At 46.9% G+C, this 16292-nt stretch overlaps 1 protein-coding gene across 2 annotated transcripts in view; it reads left to right on the forward strand.

The window, feature by feature from the left end:
• Nucleotides 1-16292, forward strand: part of AP2M1 (adaptor related protein complex 2 subunit mu 1) — a 28328-nt gene that overhangs the window by 10622 nt on the left and 1414 nt on the right. Inside the window, exons 1-10 of one of the 2 annotated variants that reach the window (XM_080349914.1) lie at nucleotides 132-152; nucleotides 295-407; nucleotides 5813-6078; nucleotides 7552-7634; nucleotides 11893-12028; nucleotides 12124-12265; nucleotides 14389-14508; nucleotides 15025-15160; nucleotides 15888-15985; nucleotides 16132-16243. In XM_080349914.1, the coding sequence (XP_080206040.1) occupies nucleotides 334-407; nucleotides 5813-6078; nucleotides 7552-7634; nucleotides 11893-12028; nucleotides 12124-12265; nucleotides 14389-14508; nucleotides 15025-15160; nucleotides 15888-15985; nucleotides 16132-16243 (1167 nt within the window). In that variant the 5' untranslated portion in view covers nucleotides 132-152; nucleotides 295-333. Of the gene's footprint in view, nucleotides 1-131; nucleotides 153-294; nucleotides 408-5812; nucleotides 6079-7551; nucleotides 7635-11892; nucleotides 12029-12123; nucleotides 12266-14388; nucleotides 14509-15024; nucleotides 15161-15887; nucleotides 15986-16131; nucleotides 16244-16292 lie in introns of those variants that run through there. The other variant, XM_080349913.1, reaches the window with a different exon arrangement.

Consider the following 16292-nt stretch of genomic DNA (forward strand, 5'->3'; position numbering starts at 1 on the left):
GCTAACCTGGCCAGATAAATTAGGTGAAGTAGCCCATCAGACTTCCAGGAATATATCTGAGCGTGCCCTCCGCTTGTCCCTCCCTGCAATCTGCTGGAGCTCATTAGTCCTGTGGCATCAAGATGTGTGCTCTCAGGTCCTCACTGCCACAGGTATTGTAAGAATTATCTTCTGTTTTCGGATGTGTGTGGCAAAAGGTGCCCTGGCCAGTAGTCAGTAGGTGCCAAAGTCTGTGCCTGCTATACTGCTTGTTGCCATGCAGCCTACTAATGTGTATGTCCTCTCCTGCTTCAGGTCTTAAGCAACATGGGAAGAGGAGACTAAAGTTCCACCATGATCGGAGGCTTATTCATCTATAATCACAAAGGAGAGGTTTTAATCTCTCGAGTCTACCGGGATGACATTGGGTAAGTGCTTCTGTTGCATCCCTTGTTTTTGCATTTCTGTCTCATTTTGTTGCAGATAACAACCCAGAGCCGCTTTGTTCTGCATTAGCTGTGCATGCATGTAAGACCGCAACTCTACTTGCTGCTCTTGGCTTAGTTCAGGAAAAACAAAGTTAAGCCCTGGTCACCTACAGATGATAGTAAAGGATGGCCTGCAGGTAAACCTGGGACTTTCTTTTGGATGGTAGAGATCTGGCTGTTATTCCAAATGCTTCAGCAACATGGACTGCCACTGCGGGAGTCTATAATTGTTAGAACTTTACAGGAGTGGTAATGTGGTAACTGTCTGCCATGCACTATAACCAGGGCCCTGAATTGGTCTCCAATGCAGATGTCTAGCATCAAGTACAGGCATGCAGAAAACCATCTATAGTCTTTGGCATTTGGAAAGCTGTGTCTGCAAGCAGTCTTGTTAAAGCTGGCATTCTGTGCCCCAGCTTTGTATGGCAGCCTTGTTTGTAAAAAGCTTACGTTCATTGGGTAATTAAAGTTGTGGGAAGTGCTGAAAGCCTTCAGTAGATTGTGGATGTCTCGTTGCACTTACAGAAATGTTACGTTGCTCCCTTTCATTGGATCTGTACAATCATTAGGCTGCTAGTTCCCAGGAGGAACCTTATTGAACTTTGGTGTCATAGGCAGTGGATAATGCTGTAAAGAACCTGATATCAAGTGCTGCTTGGACTGAAAAGCTTAAGTGGCATTCTTGCACAACATTACTCTTCCTTGTGGGTTTTCATTAGTGTTAGGCAGAAGCTAGTGATCGAACTTAACAGAGTCAAAACATAGCTAATGGAAGCAGGACTGTGGTAGGTGTTAATTCCAAGTCCAACGAGAGAGATCCTTCTGACCAGTTTGGGAAAAAATAGTTGGTATCAGGTCTCCACAATGAATAGTAGTAGGATCTGCTGTGAAATAACTGATTGCTGTGAATTAAAAAGAACAACAACTGTGAAGCCAATCTGTTTCAGACTGCGCTGGTCTGATGAGTGTATCTCTTCTGGTTATGGACTGTCTAGTGGAGGTTAAAAATTGAGGCAGAAGTAGTCACTAGCCAAGGCTTGCGCTGTTTCATTGATGGAGTAGCAGTCAACACAGCGTCTGTCCTAAGGCTTCCCCTAATGTGCTTTAAATAGCTCCTGATTTGCTCCAGGTCAAACCAAGTCAGAGTAAAGTAGCTGTTCTGAGACTGGCTAAATTACTCCAGGTCTTCCACACGGAGCTGAGGCAAGGAAGCCGTGTATTTCTGAAGCAGGACACTGCTGCCTACAAAGTTTTACTGCTCGTCGGTTGTACTAACTCTTTAATATTTGTTAGCTGGAGCTCTTCAGAGCCAAATCTGACTTTGTAAAAATCCCTTCATTAATAGGTATGACAGTGACTGGAAGAAGCCAGGCTGGATTATTGACAGACTTTGAGAAGACCTTGTGTGCAAAGCTAGGGATTCTGTTACTGTGGTTTCTGGCAATGAGATTTTTTTTTTTCCTGTGGCTTGCAAACTAAAACCAGTTAAATAGGATTGTGCTTGAAGTCATGTTTACTCAACAAGGCCTTTTAATTTACATCTCCACAGCCAGAATGCCCTTTAAACTGGAGAGTGAAGCAGTTATTTTTAATGTAGTGATCGTCTATTGCTTTTTATCGTGGCTCATTCCTCTTGCAAAGTGAGTGACTTGTTCAGTATGTGATAAAGTACTTTGTGCCAGCTGGCCATGCAAAACTAGAAAATGGGATTTCCTGCCTGATCCTATCTTAACTTCTTCATTTGGCAAAAGATGCCAAAAAAATTCAGTTGTTTTCTCTAGGAGTTCAGGAGTCGATGTTCCTTTGAGTGAAATCCTTCATTCAGTTCCTGTGAAAGTGTCAGTCTTGTGACTTTGGTGGAGCTGTGCTGGCTGTTAACCAAGCTCACTCCCCAAGGTGTTGGAGTCTTTCTGAAACAGGCCTTGACACCTGGTTTACAACTTTTTAGATGTGTAATCTTATTAAAAATGTTGTCTTAAAGTGGCCATGTCTCATCTTGTGGTGTAGTCAAGTAACTGAGAATTTCAGCTCCATAGCAAGCAAGTGGAGTTGGGTAGCTGCCATTTCCTAGTTCGAACTAGCGTCAGTACCAGGTCTACTTAAGTTTTTTTTAGTATCCTAATCTTCAGAGGGAGGAAGGGAAAGGAATAGCTGTGATACTGTGTCTCATACTCCACTCTGTAGGAGTTCTGTCTTTAACTAAATAACCAGGTGACTAGACTTCTGGAGTACTCTACAGTTTTTAATTCCTAAACGACAGATCTGAAGTGCTGAGGGCTGAGCCCATCTGGTTTTTTGGGAGGTAGAATGAATGGGAAATGAGAACAGCTGCTGCCTGTCTTCTTGTGGGCTCTGAGTGATTGACCATTAAGACTTCTTGGTCTTACCATTTGCCTTTGACATTCTGAAGCCTCAGCTTGTGCTGGGAGAGATTAAAGGCTATCTGTGGTTATGAGAATCCTTCACCTTCCACAGTTTAAGGGTCTATATAAGCACATGTTAGCTCAAATGTTAATGAGCAAAGTGATGGTCAATGAAGAAACCCTTCCCCTGACTTGGTTAAAAGCAGAAGTACCACAAAACTTAGACTTTCTTTGCTTGCAGCCTAGAATGGCTTTAGTGCATGTAGCGCATCTGTCCATACAGCAGCTAGCTGCATGCATAAGCAGCCTCTTAATAATTAAAAAAAAAGGCAAAGCACTATGCATTTAATTTAGGATACCATGCAGGGCTATACTGCGATCTTCAAGTGCCTTTTTCTTCAACGACGTGGTCATTGGGAGAACCTACTTGTATTTAAGAATGCAGCTATTTAATAAAAATCAGCTTTTTGAAACTGAGCAGCTTACATGACAAACTGTATGCACTTTAAACATAACGGGCATTTGGTTTCTGAGCTTCTAATACATCGGTTTGGCTTCATGGCTCTTGATCCTTAAGGAAAAAGTGCAAGCTGGATAGAGCAGTGTCTGGATTGGCGGGATGTGCTTTATCTCTCCAGATGTGCTCCAGCTCTATCAGACTTGCTGTATTTCCTGTTGGCTGGACTAAGCCAGAAAGCATTAACCCAAACAGCTTCAAATAAGAAATACTGTCATAGAAATGCCCTCTCAGGCTTGCAGCCCTTTTCTGAGGCAGATTGGGAAGAAGATACCTGATATTCTGCAGTCCCCAAGGGACACCTCAGCCTGAGGCTTTGGGGTTCTTTCCCCTCCAAGACCTGCCACATGCATTAGCAGAACAGACTGGGTATCACTGATGTGATACAGATGCAGATCATCTGGACTAAACACCCAGTTAGCCCTAAATTTTAACCAAACACAAGTCTGTCAACACTGTGGCCTGACCATGGCATGTCAGCGTTGTGCCTCGCGACAGCTTCATTGCTGCCACCGCTTGTTACTGTCCATCCAATACACCTTGGCCTTTTGTGCCCAGGAGCAGGGGGTGGGGGTGCTGTTTGGTCTCTCCTTATCTCTTTGGATTCATTGTGCCTTGTGTGTGTGTTTCTAACCCTTTCTCTTGTTGCTGTCACTCCTTTCTCCGCTGGCGCCATTTCTGTCCATCCCATCTCATTGGCTGCTGTAGCAATAGGTAAGAGTCGCGTGGTAGGCCACGACTGGCACAGGGGGCAGCTGGTGCACTAGAAAAGCTTCACTGACCTGAGGCTTCTCCTGTAGTGTCCACCAGTCTGGTTCTGGTACTAGTTCTAGTGGGTTAGAACTTGAGGCTGGGAGGGCTAACACTCCAGAACAAGCTGAACTTTCCTTGCAAGGCTTTCTGGAGGGGAGGAGTGGGGCTTTTAGATATTATTTTTTAGTAGAAATTAAATTTAATTTCTACATTTTTTCCATAACAAAGTAATATTAACTCAAACCTGGAAACCTTCTGGAGCAATAAAACCTGAGAAGTATTTGAAGGCCAGAATTTTGCTTATGGGGAAATGTGTTAACTGATGAAGCTTCTACATATGTACCCAGACCTTCAAGGAGCAAACACCTGCTGTGGTGGCATATGTTCCTTTGAATATCTTTTGTTTTCAGACATGGAACTGTCTGCTGGATTGTTGGCAACCCTCAATGCTTATGAGCATTTTTTTATGCCTGTATTCTTGCTTGCAAGGACATTATTACTGTCTGCGCTCAAATGTGGTTCTGTGTTATCAGTACCATGGCCTTGATGCTGTAGTCAGAAGACCCGCTGTTCTACGGTCTCTAAGAGTATGAATTAATAAAGCACAAGTAGATGCATCTTAGATTGGTGTGTTGATTATTGATTTAAGTCTGTCTTGTCATATAAAACACTCAGGCTTTCTTCCTGTCTTCTTGAGATTGGTGAACTTTAACTTAGTTTGGGGAGTTTATCCTGACTGATAGCTATGAGATAAGGAAACTCTAGTGCAGAAGAGCTGGCATCCAGAATGCCACCGTGTCATCCCTGCAGGGATTTTGTCCCTGTCACTACTGTACAAACAGTTTGGATTAAAGATGGCAGCAACTCAGAGAAGCTTGCACAGCACCCTTTTGGGATTGTGCAGAAACTCTTCACCGTGAACAGTACTGGACCGTCCAGTGCATGTCATGCTGTGCTATGAGCACATTGCACTGTGGAGACCCTAAGTCCATCTGCATGAGACCTGTTCTAAAGCCTAGCAGGCTTGAGAGGACGTGTGACTGGAAAGCCCTAGATGTTCCTAGTCCTGCTTGCTGCTTTGAGCCTGTCCATTGTGGTGCCTGGGGTACAGAGGTGAGGTGGATCTGGGAACCAGTGCTCCCTTGCAGGCTGTATCTGGGCACTGACTCTGTGAGGTTGAGCCAGGTAGGTTTTGCTGGTTTTTCCTTGGTATGTCTGGGAAGAACTGCAATCGACAAATATCTTGGGAGACTACAGCTTGATTTGAGGCAAGGGTATGAAGGCCTGGGCATGCAGACTAGACAGTAACTAGGTGTTTGGTCAAAAGTGGGTTCTTCTTTAAGCTATAACCTGCTACAGTGTTTGTTCCTGGCTATGGCAATCAATTGGGAGCACTAGCAAAACTAATTAAAAGGAAGGTTCCTTTGCCATCTGACTCCAGATGGGGGTTAGCTTCTCCTTCTGACTACAGTTGCGCTGTAGTCCATAGCTCCTTAGAGATCAGTAGCACACTCCCTTCTTTAGTTTGTGCAGAATTTAATGTCTAACTCTGCTCAGAGCCTTCACTTCTCCCTCTTAGAGACATCCCCAGGCACCCTTCCTAAGTGAGCTTGGTGTTTGTAATTCAGTGTCTGATTAATCACATAAGCAGAACTGTGCAGCCAGCGTGTTTTCATGCACACTGCACTAACTTATCTTTGGTGATCTCGTAGGCGGAATGCTGTTGACGCTTTCCGCGTCAATGTCATCCACGCACGGCAGCAGGTGCGCTCGCCTGTCACCAACATTGCCCGCACAAGTTTCTTCCATGTCAAGCGTTCCAACATCTGGCTGGCTGCTGTCACCAAGCAGAATGTCAACGCTGCCATGGTATTCGAGTTTCTTTACAAGATGTGCGACGTGATGACTGCCTACTTCGGGAAGATCAGTGAGGAGAACATAAAGAACAACTTTGTGCTGATCTACGAGCTACTGGATGGTGAGATGTTTCCCTTGTCTGTTACATGATATTGTGCTTGGCCATTCTAAAACCCTTAGTTAGTTTGATATAGTAATAATCCTTGAAGTATTTTTAACGTGTGTGACTGAGTTCAAAATTATTCTGCTTTCTAATACCACCTGTATTGTAAGTGCAGATAACATCTCAAGCCCGTAGCCCTGTGTGGATTGTGGCTTGCTTTGCTGAAGTGCTGGGAGCTGTGCACTCATGCAAATGAGGCAGCTGGTACTGGACCCCAGCTTCTGAGCTGATCTTGTGCGGATGTAGGGTTGTCATCACACAAAGGTCATTAAAGAGGGCTGTCATTAGCATCCCTAAGGGCAGCCATCCCAGCTGGTGGCTGTAGCTCTGTATTGTAACAGTCACCTCAGGCTGGCTGGGGTTGGTTGCCACTCTTGGGTTGCTTCTTGGGGGCAGTTCCGAGGCAGAAGGAAACTAATAAAACCCAACCTGCTCTGCTCCACCCTCGCGTCCCCCAGTGATACAGCTCCAAATTTCACCACAGAATAAGAGAGTGTCCCTTCAGCTGCTCATGCTATCAGCTTGCTTGTGGAGATTGGCCTTGAGCTGTCCCTGTTTTGCACAACATAGGCATTTTTTATTATGAGTTATGCTTCAGTTTGTATTTCAGACAAGGTACCACACGTGGGATTCTTAGTCAAGGGTCACAGTGACTGATGAGTTCTCTGTTCCCTCTGGACACAACAAGAGGCTGCTGTTGGGCTGCTTTGGTCAGTCCCTGCTGTCTCCCAGTAGGCACAGTGAGATCAAAACCTACCAGTGCGGTGTTCCTCAGTATTCATGTTAGTGGCCTTCCCTTCCCTCTCTAGATCTCTTGTGGTCGTTCCCTTCCTTTTTGAAGGGAGTGGGTGTTAAGTGCACTAGCTGTCTGTGGTTAACCTCTCTTTCTCTCCCACACCGATCATCCTGCAGTGCCACTACTCTGCTGGTTTTCTTGTTTGGTTGGTTTGGGTTGAGTTGTTTTAGGTTTTGATTTTTATTACATCTTTGTACAAAAATCGAAACCTAAAGAAAATGCTGCAAAGATAGATTGTTCTGCTCTTGGATAAACCCTCTGTATTGTCCCTTGAATTGTGTGTGTGTGTTTGTTTGTTTATTTGTTTTGGAAAGACTCCTCAGTGTGCCCTGAGCACTTGGCTAGTCTAGTTGATCTTTAGTCCTGAAGTGCAACTGTATTTTAAAAAAGCACTAAATTTGTCAGTTGGGCAGCTTTCCATCACCCCTTCTCTCCAAAATATTGCACAGAGAAGTCAATTTAGCAAGGCTGGTTTATTATCCTCTTGGTAAGGAATGCTCCAGCAGCATATCCAGAAACTTAATGTGTAAGCACCTTCTGTGCACCAATTGGCTCCTTCCTTATAGGAAAGGTTGGTGTGGTTGGTATGTTTATACCTTGCAGCTCTGAACTAAACTTCTTTTACACTTCTGTAGAAATCCTGGACTTTGGCTATCCTCAGAACTCTGAAACAGGGGCCCTGAAGACGTTCATCACTCAGCAAGGCATCAAGAGTCAGGTAACCAGAGGAATTTTGGTGTACAGCACTGCTCTGCTGGTTAGTTTTCTGTAAGCCTGTTCAAGAAAGTAGAGTTTTAATTACCAACTAAGCATTTGACCTGTGCTGAGTGGAGGTGCCTGGGTAGACTGAGAACACCCTGGCAGGGATGTAGCTCAGTGGCATCTCGTTCTAGGTGTCTCTGTGCTTGTGTGACCTCGTGTTCCCTGGTGCATGGTAAGATGTGGGAGGAAGGGCCCTGAGCTAGGATAATGCCGGTCCCTTGCACATAAATGGTTGCTGACTTCAGGCTCTGCTCTGTGTCAGCTTCTGACAGAGGATAAACAAATATACCTGCTGAACCAGAAGCAGTTCTTCTGTTTAAATCTCACTGAGCAGGTCAGCTCTCCACCAGCCTTTAGTGCTTTGAGCTGTCAGGGTTTGGTGCCTGCTGTCTTAACACAGTGTTCTTCAGCCTTGTGAATCTTGCTGTCAGTCAGGAAGCTGATGTTATTCTGTTGCTGATGTGCAAAGATGTTACATGCAGCATCAGTGCAGTCTGAGCTTCATCATGTTGGAGATGAGAATATCTGCTGTGCATTTGTCCCAATATTAACCCCTGCAGCAGAGTTTATGTGGAGGTAGGAGGTAAAGGACACATGGGGAAAGAAACACTTAAATTGGACTGTTCTTGGGAATGTTTTTAAACTAGCTCTGATTTTGCTACAGTCCTCAAAACTAGACTTCCCATCTTGGACAACTCTGCTCAACATCTGAAACCAAAGGACTGTTACAGTCGATGTTTCTTGTGTCCCCAAGGGCTATTGCTCACCTTGTCCATCTGACACAGCTGTGCAACTCATACTGAGGACTTAGCCTAAAACTCTGACCTTTCCCTGAGTAGCAGGTGAGTCAGGAGAAAAGCTAGGAGTCAGTTTGTAGCAAAGCTCTGTGCAGCAGAGATCTGGGTGAGACTTCAGCCCCAAAGTACAAACAGAAGCAAAGTGCTAAACAAGAGCCTGCAGGGTGGCTCTCCTTGTTAAGGATAAGCAGAGGTCAAAGTCTCTGGAGGCTCTGGTTCAACTCCATTCATCAGCGCTGACTTCCCAAGAACCCCTTTTTAAACTTTTAATCTACTAGTAGCAAGACTGTGTCTCTCTAGAAGAAGGTGAGAGAGAAGCTGCCCCTGAGCAATATATTTCCTGCTAGAAGAGCAAACAGTGTTTTGCAAGAGAACGTGCACGTATCAGTAGCCAGATGTGAGTGCATCTGGTCTCAGTCCCCCAGGCTCAATGTAAATCCCTTTGGCCTTCTGCAATCTGATGTTTTGGGCAGTCAGCACTCCCTATAGCTGAGTCAGCTCCTGTTCCTAGGAAAACTCAGAACTAACCACCACCCTCACTTCCTTCCCTTGCTCTTTTTTTTTATTCTTTTTTTCTGTTTTAAAAACTTCTGTGCTGTTTATGTGCAAACCACTGTCACAGCATCTTGCTGCGCTCAACAGCAGGTTTAGTTCGTGCCCTACAAAGAGTTTCAGACTACAGCTTTTCATAAGTAAGCAGTTATTCTGCTCTATGTTGGAAGTTAGTGCAGTCCAGTTCAAAAACAGAAATAATCCTTTCCAAGCACAGTATGGCAGGGCAACACTTGGAACAGCACTTGCCATGTTTCCTTGTCTGCCCTCTGGCATGTCTAGCCTCCAACAGCTCCTTCACTTAGATCCAGTTTCTGGCACGTACCTAGGGCCAAAATCTGGGGCTGGGTGGTCTGTCATCTCTCTTCCCTTATCCCTGCTTAGTTTGTGATAGTGCTTTCCTTGGGCTTGTGTTCTGCTGAATTTAAGGAGCAAAATCTGCAGTTACAGGGGGCTTTCCAAACTCAACTCAGTTGGCTTTGCTCTCAATGAAAGAATTGAGGTGTACTGAGCTGCTGCCCTCTGAATGCCCACCCTGTTAGGCTTCAGTGGTCTTTCCAGGGCTGGTGGTTGCTAAATAAAAGATGTGCTTTAGTTTTTTTTTTTTTCAAAAGTGGATCTGATACTGCTGTGCTGCTTGCCAGGGGAAGTACTCCTGTGCTCTGGGCATGGGGTGGTGTGATGTACAGATTTTAAAAGGGGCTGATGTGCAACATGATTTCACTCCTAGTTCTTGCCCACAAAGTAGCCCTGTACTCAAATCTCAGGGCTGCACGCCCTGTATCAGAACTAATGCACGCCCTGTATCAGAACTAATGCACGCCCTGTATCAGAACTAATGCACACCCTGTATCAGAACTAATGCACGATTTGTCTCAGGAACCTTGCTCCAGCAGAGGTTAAACCTGCTCTTAACCTCGAGGTGGGGCTGTGCTCTGTGTGCTCAGTTCTCAGCTCTCCCAATCCTGGCTGCATCTGTCCACACTTCCTTCCTCCCAAAGTGCTTTCCGAGAGTGTGAGTTGGGCAACTCTTAGTTACAGTGTTTCTCCAAACCTTAGACATAACTTGGTGCTAATGCATTAGTGTTACTCTTTGAAGGTGGGGAGAGGGTGACCAGCTGCCAGAGCCCAGGAGACCTGCCGGTAGCTGCGTGCCTTTAGCCTAGGCAGCATGCTGGCAACCGGGTACAACAAGCTGGGTATTCTAGTCCTGTTTTAGCTGACTTGTCCAGCCCAGGGAAGCTCCCAGTCCTGAGAAATTTCAGACCCAGGTGCCTTCCATCCCAGCCTTAGGGAGTGCTTGCGCTGCTGGGTGATCTCAGCTTCAGCTCTCCTGGAGCATCTGCTTTCAGATCCATCTGATCACTTTCTGCAGTGACCAGTAGAAGTTCATGACAGTGACACTGTTGCAGGAGGTGGGAACATCAGCACATGGTCAATGTTCCTTTGGAAGCCAGAGAACTGGGTGTTATATCTCTGTGTGCCTCTCGTTCCTTTTAAGCCTGCACCAAGCACTGAACAAGGCAGATAAGGAGGCTTTTTTGTGGCACAGACAAGGGAGGTACTTTATGCTGCACTGAGCACGTACCCAGGCAGCTCCCAGGGGGTATAAAACTCTCTGCCTCTCATATGTTACCATAATGGCTCTGGTTGCTCGGAGTGACTGTGTCTGTGGCAAGAGCACGTGTGAAAACAAGGCACTGCTGGTTCGAAGCTGAGATATTACTGCCACCCTGTGGGCCCAGGGCAAGGCTGCTGGGGCGGGACCCACTTTCTGCAGTCGTTTTAGTGGAAGAGGCAGAATTAACAAGGATAAAACTTTATACAGGACCCAGCCTTAAGGTGCCTGCAGTCCTGGCTGCCTTGTACTTCTCGTCTGGGTATCTGTGCTGTGGTAAATATCTTGGGCTTGCTTTAGGAACGGTGACATGAGGAGTCCCTTCTGTATAGGAACATTACTGGGAGCGCTCTTTGTCCTGTCTGTCACTGCCTCTGCTCTGCCTTGTATTTGGGTGGTGCATAATGGCCCAAGTCTGAAAAGCCATTTTGTTGCTAGGGGTGCTGAGTTTCCTGAGGGAAACTGAAGGTCAAAGCCCTCATCTTGTTTGTGCTAATTAGCTGCCTAATTAATGATGAGCTGACCTGCTTTGTTTCCTGTCCTGAGGTAGCCTTAAACCTAACCTGCCTCTTTCTCCCTTCCTCCCTTTTCTTGCTATTGACCTGCTTGCCTGTTAACCCTGTGTGCGCCGCACTTGCTGCTATACATCTACTTCTTTCTGCGTGTGACTGGACCCCGCCTGTAGCATCAGGTAGGAAACCTCCCAGTGCCTCTCAACACAGTCCTTAGCGCTCTCAGGAGGCTTAGAGCCCATACACTGTTAGATGAGTATTAGGTTAGTGTTGCTGTGTAACTCTAATGACTGAAGTCATTAAGAAACAGTCCTTGAGGACCAGCTGTCTTGTGACACTAGGGTTTCACCCTAATAAGGGTGTGAACTGGACTGTCAGCTGCTTCTCTGCTTAACATGGATTGATGCGACAGTCTGAGACGTGATTCAAATGTCATCGGTGGAGCCCGTGCCTCCCTGCACCTACATGTAGCCTAGTGGACTCGTTAACAAAATGGAAGAACCTTTCCTGCTGGCGTTATGACCAGTTTTTAGTTAGGCATAGGATTTGCTGTGTTGGGGAGCGAATGACCAAATCATGGCAGGGTGGGGTGTGACAGCACCTGTATCAAAGTGTCAAAAGCAGTTGTGTGTAATAAATGGCAAGTGCTGGCTCTTAGATTTAGACCAAGCTTTCCTAGTCTTTGAGTTGATATAAGTTTATCTAGAGGTCTAAGATGTCATTTCTTTACTTCAGACTAAGGAGGAGCAGTCCCAGATCACCAGCCAGGTGACTGGACAGATTGGATGGAGACGTGAAGGGATCAAATATCGTCGCAATGAACTGTTTCTTGATGTGCTGGAGAGCGTGAATCTCTTGATGTCCCCCCAGGGTAAGCAGAAGCTGTGCAGCTGACATCCTCCTCCCCCTCAAGGTTTGTGAGTGGGACTTGTGTAAGTGTTCTAACTGTGCTCTTCTCTATACCAGGTCAAGTTTTGAGTGCCCATGTCTCTGGTAGAGTGGTGATGAAGAGTTACCTGAGTGGAATGCCAGAGTGCAAGTTTGGCATGAATGACAAGATTGTCATTGAAAAACAGGGCAAAGGGACTGCGGATGAAACGGGGAAAAGGTAAGAGGCATTGGGGTAAAAGCCACTTGCCACCAGGGACTCTTATAAAAGGGCAGCACTTAGCAGCTTTTCTGATCTGACAGATGAAGCTAATCTCTTCTTGCCTTCAGATGTTACTGCTAACTTTTCTCTGGGTAGGTCAGCTGTTATGTAAGCTGCCAGCCTGAGGGGTTCTACAAAGGGCTTCTCTACAGCTCTTCAAGTGTTAAGATTCGAATATATTGTGAAGTGTGGAGTTCTTGCAGCTGGAAACACTCAAGATGGATTTTCCCAGAACTTGTGTCTCTAGCAGTTCTAGTTGGTACAGAGAATCTTTTATTCATAGGAGGCATTAGTAGTGCTCCCAAGGAACAAGAAAGGAACCCTTCTAACCACAGCCTGCTCTACCTGAACTGTTCCCAGAACTAGAACAGCTGACAAATGCTGGGTGAGCCTCTTCTGCTGGCACACAGGTGATCTGTGGGTGTGTGGGTGGGAGGCTCATCCCTTCTGGGAGCCCAGCCACCTCCCTTCCCAGCTGCACCTCGGTCAGTACCCACATTGATGCTGAAGACAGGTCTTATGTCTCTTCCTGCTTGGGGTGAGGAGTTAAAAGGCAAGGGACTGCCACTTTTCTGTCACTAACCATTTGCAACTCAACTGTGTTTCTCTTGGTTGTCTTTTGGTTTTTTTGCTGACCCTCAGTGAATTGGGAAGGTAGATAATCTGCTTCAGCTGTGTGTGCACTCTGCTGTCCTCCCTGTCTCTTGCTTCATGTGACTTGTGCATGTAACTTGGACCTCAGACACTTTCCATGATGGTTCCTGTAAGTGGAGCTGAGCTGCTATTTGCCTTTTCTGTCAGAACCAAGCCAAGAGCTATCGCTTCACTGTCACCTTTAAGCCATTTTTCCTGTACCTGAATCTAGCTGGTAAAATGGATGAGCCTCAGGTGGCTGCCCAGTAGTTGGTAAACCCCAGTGAAAACATCATCTGTGTAGGCCTATGAAGAGTCAGTAATGCTGTCCCAAAGCTTCTGTGCCATCAGTGCCTTTGCCTGTAAATGTGCTATTTTTTGAGTTACAGAAGCAAGATGGACAGGGACTCTTGCTAGGTGGTTCTCCAGTGGTCAAGAGCTTGGAGTTGTCACTCTTCAGAAGCATTTAGTTGAGGTGACCAAGAGGGACAGCTGTTGCCGGTTGTTTCTTGGCATCTAGTATATGGCAATGCCAAACCCATTTGTGCAGGTGATGGGGCTTCCTAGGACAGCCAGATATGCCTGTAGTGCTTGTACTGTCTTAGCACATGTGCATGGTTGTCCTGGTGCTCCCAGGAGCTGAGGCAGCCTAGATATCACACTGCTGCACCTTCTCTGTGCTGCTGCCTCTTCTGTTGCTATCATCTCCTCATCTTCTAGTCCCTGTCAGTAGCTGAGAAGAATTCTTGGCTGACTTTGGGACCTGTATCAAGGAAGGTGTTCTCAGAGACCAGAACCCAGCACAAGCTGTGCACTGACAGGTTAGGCTGCTGCGCTTAGATGGACAGATGGCAGCTGTGTACATTTTTTTTTCTTAAGAAGCGAGAGATATAAACTTTTACAACATAATATTGTGATCTTTGGCAAATCTGTTTGGAATCGCACCACCTGCTAGCAGTGTGGAAACCAACAGCTGTGAAGAGATTCCTGAACAGGAAGACCCTGAACCTGGCATCTCCTGGCTGTGTGGCAGTGGGATAGCTTTGTGGGCAGGAAAGTGTTTTCTCTCCTCTGAACTGTGCTGCAAGAAGACTTGGGCTGGCAGAGTTGCCCTTGTGGTACTGAGGTGCTGCTGGCAGGCAAACCCAAGCATCGTGTTGTTGGCTGTGACAGAAGGGTGCTCCTCTGATCTTTCTCCTATTTGGGGAGAGGAGAGAGAGAATTCTTTCAAATAAGCTTCCTGAAATAAGGTTTTTGTGATGGCGAAACAAGGGAAGTCTGAGCTAAGAGGCTGCTGACCCCTAAATCTCTCCCTGCCTCCCCCTTTCCTGGATACGTGCGATGGCAACATGCTCTGTAGAGTAGTTTCTGCCTGGGCAGACTTTGACTGCACCAAGATAGCAGAGCTGCAGCTTTGCGCTTGTTAACTCTCCTGGTTATTTTTTTAGTGGCAAACAGTCAATCGCCATCGACGACTGCACTTTCCACCAGTGTGTGAGGCTCAGCAAGTTTGATTCTGAGAGGAGCATCAGCTTCATTCCACCAGATGGAGAGTTTGAGCTCATGAGGTATGGTGTGGGGGTGTGAACAGACTGGTGTTGGAATCTGCTTGCTGCCCTGGTGGTGTTGCTGCTCTTGGGCAGACTTGAGCACCCAACAGATATGCGCTCGCCTTCTTTCTTTTCAGAGTGGAATCAGTAGAGTGCCCCACAAATCCTTCTGATATGAATGTGGTAGAAGCCAAGCTGCATGGTTTTCTTTGCCACAACCATACTGCTGGATGTGGGTTTCCATAGCCTTTACCTTGCTGTATCTGGTGTTTGTTTTAAGTGCTTAAAACTGGTGTCCTTGAACAGGGCCATTGGCAGGAACTAGATATAAAACGTGGGAGTCAAGAAACCATCACTGCCCTAGAGCAACACACAACTTACTGCTGCTGCCTTCTGGGTTGCCTCCCTTTCTGGCTGATGTTTCTAAGCTGTTCCCTGTATGCAGGGGCTGCCTGTTTAGGAATGTGGTACAATTTGAGGCTGTAAGGGAGGTTAACTCCTTCTCAGAGTTCACTGTTGCTTCCATCCCTGCAGATACCGAACCACTAAGGACATCATCCTTCCCTTCCGTGTGATCCCGCTGGTGCGGGAGGTGGGTCGGACCAAGCTAGAAGTGAAGGTGGTGATCAAATCAAATTTCAAGCCTTCCTTGCTGGCCCAGAAGATAGAGGTAAGGGAATAAAATCTTACCATTTCCCGTGCCTGGGAACCGTGCCTCTACTTTGTACCCTGCTGCAGAGTCCTCACAGATGAGTTCTCAAGCTTGTACAGAACTGCAAGAGAACTGCATGCCCCACAGATACGTGGTGTTGCTGTGCTGTGGAAGGAAACCGCTTCAGAGTAGGGAGGTAGAAGCTGTTTTCACTTGCACAGCCCCCTTGGCAGAGGTGTGGCAACTGTTCACTTCATGTCTTGGCCACTGTGAAAAGTTCCTGTTCTTCTGTCTGCATGATCTGATGGTATGTCAGACAGGCAGCAGGCTGCAAGCTGTGCAAGATGGGCTGAGCGTGGCTTTGCAGCCTAGTCCCCTTCTGGGAAAGGCTTGTTGCTGCAAAGCCATGCTGCCCAGAGCCTGGCTCAGCCAGACCTCCCTGGCCAGCCTGGCTGGGTTTCCTGCTCAACATCTGCTATCTGAACTGGGGAGCTCTGCCCTGTTCCTCACTGGTTGCTGTGTATTCTGAAAAATGTGTTTGAGCCTTTGCTGCGAAGTAAGAAACCAGAGAGCTAGCGTAGGATGCCTTGTTGTAGCTGGTGTTCTCTGGGCCCTGTGATGGGTAAGTCCAAGGGGCCCCGGATGGCGGCTGTGCTCTCCGGGGAGGAGCTGGTCCTCCCTGGGACTGCACAGAGTGCCCGGGCTGCAGCCTCCTTGCCCCTGATCACCAGACTCTGCTGTCCAGGTCCGGATCCCAACGCCCCTCAATACCAGTGGAGTGCAAGTCATCTGTATGAAAGGGAAGGCGAAGTACAAGGCCAGTGAGAACGCCATTGTCTGGAAGTAAGTGAGCGTGTCAGTTTTGGGGTGCTGCAAGGGCAGGGCTTGGGGAGGGAGAGTCTGCTCAGTGCTCCTGTCTGCCCTGGGCGCATGTAGTGGAGGGGAGAGTAAACTTGGGCTCCTTCTCATGTCTGGGCTTTCTCTGACAGGATAAAACGTATGGCTGGAATGAAGGAATCCCAGATCAGTGCGGAGATTGAGCTGCTGCCCACTAATGACAAGAAGAAGTGGGCTCGGCCCCCGATCTCCATGAATTTTGAGGTGAGTCCCTGTCTGCCTTCCAGGGTACAGCCAACTTCTTAGAGAAGCT

This window comes from Nesoenas mayeri, assembly GCF_963082525.1.
Source record: "Nesoenas mayeri genome assembly, chromosome: 9".
Lineage (NCBI taxonomy): Eukaryota > Metazoa > Chordata > Aves > Columbiformes > Columbidae > Nesoenas > Nesoenas mayeri.